General features: G+C 32.0%; 1 protein-coding gene across 1 annotated transcript; it reads left to right on the top strand.

The window, feature by feature from the left end:
- The first annotated feature begins 845 nt into the window (after nucleotides 1-845).
- Ari-2 (E3 ubiquitin-protein ligase ari-2) lies at nucleotides 846-8,174 on the top strand. Its single transcript, XM_083049045.1, has 8 exons — nucleotides 846-1,033; nucleotides 1,787-2,300; nucleotides 2,392-2,623; nucleotides 2,804-2,921; nucleotides 3,013-3,237; nucleotides 4,925-5,137; nucleotides 5,693-5,842; nucleotides 7,619-8,174. Exons 2-8 carry the CDS (start codon nucleotides 1,787-1,789, stop codon nucleotides 7,631-7,633), a joined length of 1,467 nt encoding a protein of 488 aa, XP_082905171.1. The 5' UTR covers nucleotides 846-1,033; the 3' UTR covers nucleotides 7,634-8,174.
- The last annotated feature ends 312 nt before the right edge of the window (nucleotides 8,175-8,486 follow it).

The following is an 8,486-nucleotide window of genomic DNA, read 5'->3' on the forward strand; positions in this document are numbered from 1 at the left end:
GTAATATTATGAAGCCCAGTCCGTCTGGTCTTTGCACATGCGCAGTCATTCCGCATGTCAAAGTCTGATATCTCGATCATTTTACAGATGTTGATTGATTATAAAGGGAAAAGGATAGTTTTCGGGGGTTTTTAAGAGTGTGCTAAAGCCATCTGAAGTGCTGTTTAATCGAAATATCTTTTCATTAAAAAATGGCATCTAAGAATTTTCAGCGTGTGCTTTCTCGCCTCTGACGTCACAATCCAATATGGCCGCGGTGAGCACCCAGGAGCCTTAAGATTTGAGACAAAAAACAGTATTGTGCGTTACTAAAGACAAAGATTTAAAACATAAAACATTGTCTTAAAAGAGTATAAATCAGTCATTCTGCTCAGACCCATACTCCTCAGGAATTTCAGTCTGATGATCTAATTTCAAAATTAAAAATCCAACTACCAGAGAATCTTTTAGAAATAGACGAATATTATAATAACAATAATAATTCACATAATCGATTCCCAGGCGAGAAGGCATTAATGACGCCGCATCTGTAATTTTTATTTTTGCAATATATTTTTATTAGTTTTATTATTTCATTTATTATATTTTATTAATATTAAAAGTTTATTAATAACTGGACCTCTAAAATATTAATTTTTTTATTTCTAGTATATGTTTAATTATAATTAATAAAAATATTAATATTCTACTCTTTATATTTTTAATTTTACATTTAGAATATTTACATTTTGAAATTGGCGCTTTATTCAACTAAGAATATGGCGATATGTCACGTGACATTCGTAACATCAAAAGTGTCGAGTACTACATACATATTAACTGGTTAAACTGTGGTCTTACTTGTTTATGATCGTGTGGGTAGGCCCTTATATCATTAAGTCCGGTGCAAGGTGCAAGTCTTCGCAATCACGAGAAGAAGAATTAAAAGGAAGCTCTTTAAAGTTCTCTTGACAAACCGCACATGAGTCTCACAGAATAAAGCGCATAAATGCATTTCTCTTGATAATCGGGGAAGGCCTATAGCCGACCAAAGGTGGGTCGCTCGTGAAACGATTCTTCGTTCGCGAATTGTTGTCTGCCAACTTTAGCATTTTGTTTGCGTCGCGATTGTCGCATATTTACGCATCGCTGTGGCATCGTTTGTCACAAAATCATGTTCGCCCAATTAGCGAGAAAAAAAAAGATTCCACAGAAAATAAATCGCCTTCAGGCCCGAACAAAAATGAGAACTCGAATGCTGGGCAAATAATCCACAGAAGCTTTCTCCTTTATGAGAACAAGATGCTCGAGGATTACATTTATCGTGTTGTATAATATATTCTAATTTTGCTTACGAATATATTACAACGTGATTATATCCTCGTATTTTTTGCCATATGTGAATAATTACTTCCTTGTATCTCTCTTCATAATTTTATCGAATTGTTTCTTATACGATTCCTCAAAAAATTTCACAATTTTATCATTTTATCGAAATTTTAAAAAAGATATGTTCCTGTCAATAATATTTATGACTAATATTTGTCTTTGTATTATAGTAATTTAAAGTATTATTAAATATACTTATATATTATATTATATATTGATCTAATATATCTAAATAAATGTATTAATAGATATATAGAGATTTAATAATACTTTAAAATACTGCAACAAAAAATAATATATTATTATTATAAACTCTTTAAAATACTGTAATATATTTTAATATAGAACAATGTATGATTATATAAAAAGAATCTACAAGTTTCACGATGACTTAATGTGCAAAATATTTTCCATACAGATGTCGAGCGAAAATGACAGTGAAATGGATTGTTCGGATTCCGATTGTGGTGATCCGGGCTATGAAGATTATTACAATATTCATCAATGGGGCGGCGAAGTGGACAATGATGTCGATCCTGAACAAAATAGAAGAGACCTAGAGTACGCTGTGTACGACTGTTTGCGAGTTGAGGAGGTAGAACGACTCTTGAACGAGAGTGTAGAAGTGTTAAGTAATAGCCTTCATGTAACGCCGTCTCTAGCTAAAGTATTGTTACATGCACACAATTGGGCGTTACAAGATATTGTCACAAAGTATCGTAGCAATGCTTCCAGTTTATTGATTAATTCAAAGATTAAACCTACTCCGGAACAAGTGCCAGCATCAAAAGGTCAGAAAGGCGGTGTGTGTTCAGTTTGTGTTATGGTTTCACCCGCAGATAGGTTTTCTACACTTACGTGTGGACATTCATTTTGCAAAGACTGTTGGTGTATGCATTTTGAAGTACAAATAACTCGAGGTATATCTACAAGTAAGTAATGTTGCTTTATTTCGTTGCCTTATTTTGTTATGCTTTTAATTTTCATTAAAGTTTATTAATTTTTTCTCCCTTTTCTACATAGGTATAAGTTGCATGGCACAAGATTGTGATGTTCTAACTCCAGAAGACTTTGTTCTTTCTTTACTTGTTAAGCCTAACATGAGAGAGAGATATCAGCAATTTGCCTTTTGTGATTACGTCAAATCTCATCCACAACTACGATTTTGTCCTGGTCCAAATTGCCAAATAGTTCTGCGTTCAAAGGAACAACGAGCAAAAAGAGTCATGTGTTCATCATGCAAAAGTATATTCTGGTAAACGATATACAGATATTAATTATATTAAGTGATTTATCTTGTCCAATTGATATCAGAATCATAGAGCTTTTTAAGAGGGCAACTGATTTTTGCAGTAATAACTAATGCTATGTTTATATATATATATATATATAGTCTTTTGTCTATAGTCCTGTTACAATAAAAATATTACTTTAGCTTCCGATGTGGTATGGATTACCATGCACCTACTGATTGTGGTACAATAAAAAAGTGGTTGACAAAATGTGCGGATGATTCCGAGACAGCTAATTACATTAGTGCTCATACCAAAGATGTGAGTGGTGTGAAGCAATTAGGAATTGGGAACAATGCATTTACAATGTCACAGAAAACATTTATTAATTATTTTTAAACTTATTTTTCAGTGTTCAAAATGTCATATCTGTATAGAGAAGAACGGTGGCTGTAACCACATGCAATGTTACAACTGTAAACACGATTTCTGCTGGATGTGTCTTGGAGATTGGAAAGCACATGGTAGCGAGTATTACGAGTGTTCGCGATATAAAGAAAACCCGAACATCGCACATGAGAGCGTTCACGCGCAAGCGAGAGAAGCTCTCAAGAAATATCTTCACTATTACGAGCGAGTAAGTTTAATAAGTAATGTAATAACGATTTCTCTCTCTTAAACTTTTTATTTTATCTTGATACGTATTTGTGAGTGTATCAGGCTGTCCACTTTCTGGAAAAATTAGGATTGTCAGAGATTTCTTTTTTATTTTGAAAAATTCGGGAATTCTTATGGAATTTTGTCGAGGCTTAGGGAATTTTTTCAAAAATTTTGTTTCTCTGATAATTTTACTCTTAAGGCTCCTGGGTGCTCACCGCGGCCATATTGGATTGTGACGTCAGAGGCGAGAAAGCACACGCTGAAAATTCTTAGATGCCATTTTTTAATGAAAAGATATTTCGATTAAACAGCACTTCAAATGGCTTTAGCACACTCTTAAAAACCCCTGAAAACTATCCTTTTCCCTTTATAATCAATCAACATCTGTAAAATGATCGAGATATCAGACTTTGACATGCGGAATGACTGCGCATGTGCAAAGACCAGACGGACTGGGCTTCATAATATTACATTTTACAGCTGTTGATTGATTATAAAGGGAAAAGGATAGTTTTCGGGGTTTTTTAAGAATGTGCTAAAGCCATCTGAAGTGCTGTTTCATCGAAATATTTTTTTATTTCGAAATGGCATCTAAGAAATTTTAGCGTGTGTTTTCTCGCCTCTGACGTCACGATTTCGCCATGGTCGGCAAGGAGCCAGGAGCCTTAAGAAACATATGCCTAATATATCTTTGCAATATCTAAGATCTATATATTTAAGTTTCATAGAAAATTTTTTAATATTTTTAAATAAATTAGTTATAAAAACGTTTATAATTATTTTTTATTTTATATATTTTTTTTATTTTTATATATATATCTTTAACATATATCTTTTGTATTATCTTTAGATATAGTGATATATTGTACTCTGTTATTATCCAAATTAATTTTATGATTAATAAAACAGTATTAAAGATGTATTGGATAGATATACAAATCAATATGGTATTGTCGTGAATTTTTAACTGGACATTCTTAGTAACGTCCCAAATCATGATGAATTATTTCAAATTTTTTTACTTGCTCGTTTAAAAGTTATTAATTATTGAATTTTGCGATTTTAACATAGTATTTTATGTGAACGTTCGAGAAACAGATAATAAATTGTTCACAAATTATAAAAAATCAATGATAAAAATTTGATTTTGTAATATAATGTTCTTCAAACATGTGAAAATGTTTCTGCAAAATTTCGAAACGATTTACTTGCTCGTTTTGCAATTATTATTAAAAAAAACTACTGTAATTATTAGTTTAATCCAGTTTAATCGATTCGGTTGTGTCAATGCTGAAAATAGCTAAAAGTTAGGAACTTAAACTATAGCGATTTTCTATAAGATGTGCATATATACAGCATGAATAGCGTTAATATTTTTATCTCCGATTGTATGTATGTACATTCCATACATCCTTAAATCAGTATTAAATGTTAGAAAAACTGCAACTTTTTGACAACTTTTTTTGCAATCGTATGAATAAAAAACATTACATAGCGCATGCAATGAAGAAATTTATTTTTAAAAACTACATCTACAAATTTTCTTATTTTACTTGGAATTTTAAATACCTGGAAAATCAGATAATTTTTTCATAAAATTTAAATAGATACTTTAGAATTTTAGAATATTATTATTGTATACATTATATTCTATGTTTGTTCAGTGGGAGAATCACAGCAAGTCGTTGAAATTAGAGGAACAAACGTTAGAAGGCATCAAGATGAGGATCAATAATAAGGTGATGAATGCAAGTGGCACATGGATAGACTGGCAACATCTATTCGAGGCGGCATCACTCTTAGCGCGTTGTCGTTACACCTTGCAATACACATATCCATATGCTTATTACATGGAATCCAGTCCACGCAAAGAATTGGTAAGATCTCACAATAATATATGTGTTAAGGCTCCTGGCTCCTCACCGACCATGTTGGAATTGTGATGTCAGAGACGAGAAAACACACGCTAAAAATTCTTAGATGCCATTTCGAAATAAAGATATTTCAGTGAAACAGCACTTCAGATGGCTTTAGCACACTCTTCAAATACCTCGAAAACTATATTTTTCCCTTTATAATCAACAGCTGTAAAATGACTGTAATATGAGGCCCAGTCCGTCTGGTTTTTGCACATGCGCAGTCATTCCGCATGACAAAGTTTGATATCATGATCATTTTACGGTTGTTGATTGACTGTCAAGGAAAAAGAATAGTTTTCGAAGTATTTTAAAAGTATGTTAAAGTCATCATCTAAATCTAAAGTAATGTTTCATCGAAATATTTTTTCATTTAAAAATGGTATCTAAGAATTTTCAGCGTGTGCTTTCTCGCCTCTGACGTCAAAATCTAACATGGCCGCAGCGAGGGTTCAGGAGCCTTAAATAAAGCATATAATATGTAATTATAAAAACTGAATTATCTTATTATAATAGTTCGAGTATCAACAAGCTCAATTAGAAGCGGAAATAGAGAATCTTTCGTGGAAAATTGAACGAGCAGAAACGACGGATCGGGGAGATCTGGAGAATCAAATGGATATTGCGGAAAAGCGTCGTGTTACTTTATTGAAGGATTTCCTCGAGGTATAATTATATCTGAGCGCTAATTTTATGTTTTCAGCCTTAAGTCTCTATAAAGTCTAACACAAAATTAGATCACATTTGTGATCTTTTCTATTTATAATCTGATTGCAAGGTGCAAAATACGTACGCGGGCGCCTACATATAAACACTTCATATTTACAGATCCTATATATTACAGTGTATGTATATATATATATACTCGTCAAAAAAATTATCGCAACACGTAATTAATATCAAAATTTAGCATAAATTCAAATAAGCGTATCTCCGCGAAAAATTGTCGTATTTCAAAAATTTTTTGTTTTGTTTTAAAGGGTGAAGTCTCTACTTTAAGGAACTTTCGTTCGATTTTGATTTTATTCTCTCCCCCTTTCTCCATCCCTTTAAAAGGAGGGACGTGTTTTTTTTTTTCAAAAAATTGCATAGCTTGACGAGTTCTACGGAGTGTACTAAATTTTTTTCGCAAATATAACTATCGTAAAATATGGACTTTTTTCTGCAAATTTAAAAAAAAATTGAATACCGTACGATTTTTTTTCGCGAAGTTACAGCATATCAAAGTTATCTATGCATTTTTGCCTATGTATTCAATTACCGCCAACATTAGCATTATCCGATGGGCACTACGGGGAAGTTGCTGGTCGGATTTTGCCCATCGTGTGTGTGTGTGTTGGGGCAGGGATATATGTTCGTATTTAAAATTGTGTATTTCTGCCTCGTCTTCGGATGACCTTTTATGGGAAGATGGCTGCATGATTTTGAAAGACTACCAACCAATTTCCAGCAATTGGAAGCAGCCCTACATCGAATATGGTTCGAAATTCTGCAAGCCACAATTAGAGCCTGCATTAATATGCGTGAGCGCCTGCAAGAGGTCATCCGAAGACGAGGCAGAAATATACAATTTTAAATACGAATACATATATCCCTGCCCCAACACACACACACACACACACCCGATGGGCAAAATCCGACCAGCAATCTCCCCGTAGTGCCCATCGGGTAATGCTAATGTTGGCGGTAATTAAATATATAGGCAAAAATGCATAGGTAACTTTGATATGCCGTAACTTCGCGAAAGAAAATCGTACGGTATTAAATTTTTTTAAAAATTTGTAGAGAAAAGTCCATATTTTACGATAGTTATGATATTTGCGAAAAAAATTTAGTACACTCCGTAGAGTTCGTCAACTATGCAATTTTTTGAAAAAAAACACGTCCCTCCTTTTAAAGTGATGGAGAAAAGGGGAGAGAATAAAATCAAAATCGAACGAAAGTTCCTTAAAGTAGAGACTTTACCCTTTAAAACAAAAACAAAATTTTTGAAATACGACAATTTTTCGCGGAGATACGCTTATTTGAATTTATGCTAAATTTTGATATTAATTAAGTGTTGCGATAATTTTTTTGACGAGTGTATATGTATGCACAACGCCACTTTACACAAAATTTGAAATTGTATAGAATTGTTTCATATATAAAAAATATCTCTACAAATATAAAGAAAAATTTTAATTTATCATACATGAGATCATAATTATCGTAACTATGGAAACGATAATATTTTTGTTTTACAGTAAGACAATGTGAGGTGTAACTATAATAACTATAAAGATGTGATTCTTTTTTCTCCTAGTATTATCAATACAGGAGATAATTTAACCATGTCATGTACTCTATTATAATTTAAATATGAGAATTATGAAGATTTAAGAATTATTAAATATTATTATATATTAACATTGATTTGTGTCATGTCCAAAAAAATTTTTTCAGGTTTCACCGAAATAATCGTTCGTAATCGTTTGGTTTACGCGGCAACAAACATTACATCTACTTAAATTATTCTAATAATGTTATTTCACGTAGATAAAATTGATGGGAAAAATGTTAATCATATCGATTGATTTGTCGATATTTTGATGTTGAAGTATATCTCTTATTGTTAGTCTAAAAATATTTTTAAAAATGCGCCATAAAAAACTTTAGAAAAAATTTTTTTTATTTTCTTATTTTATATTCGGCGAAATACATATATTAACGCTAATTGCGCACTTCGATAAAAGGCATTGTACGAAAAGTGAATCAATGAATCGGAAAATTGTTTGTCTTTACTGCTGTTAGCCTTTCTTCAAATCTTATTCGAAGTATTGTTAATATATTTAAGATATGTTCATGTGTCCAATAATTTAAAAAAAAAACCGCCTAATTTAAGTACTCTGGTGCCAAGAAATGATGGTATCAATTTGCTGTGTAACATATTTTAAAAAAAGTAAATGTGTACGTAAAGAGAAATAAAGAAGGATGCGACGTGTTTTTTATTAAACTAGAATTTTAAGGAGTACATGTGCAACGATCAAAGATATCTGTAACACATTTAGCCGTAATTAAATTTACATTTTTTAAAGCTATTTAAAAAAGAGGAAAACAGGATTTACTGTACTATTATAACTTTTAATCGCGTTATAAATGCGAGGAAATAGATATTGGCCTAGTTTACATCAAGCACTTGATACGTGTATCAAGTAGTGAATTTGAGCTGATCAGCCAATAACTGAACCAATGTACTAGTTATTTACTATTTGATACGCGTATCAAGTGCTCGATGTAAACTAGGCCAATTATCCAAAAGCTGGAATTAAAG

The sequence above is a fragment of the Prenolepis imparis genome, unplaced genomic scaffold, assembly GCF_030444845.1.
Source record: "Prenolepis imparis isolate NDT839.2.m4 unplaced genomic scaffold, iyPreImpa1.0 SCAF_11, whole genome shotgun sequence".
NCBI classification, from domain to species: Eukaryota; Metazoa; Arthropoda; class Insecta; order Hymenoptera; family Formicidae; genus Prenolepis; species Prenolepis imparis.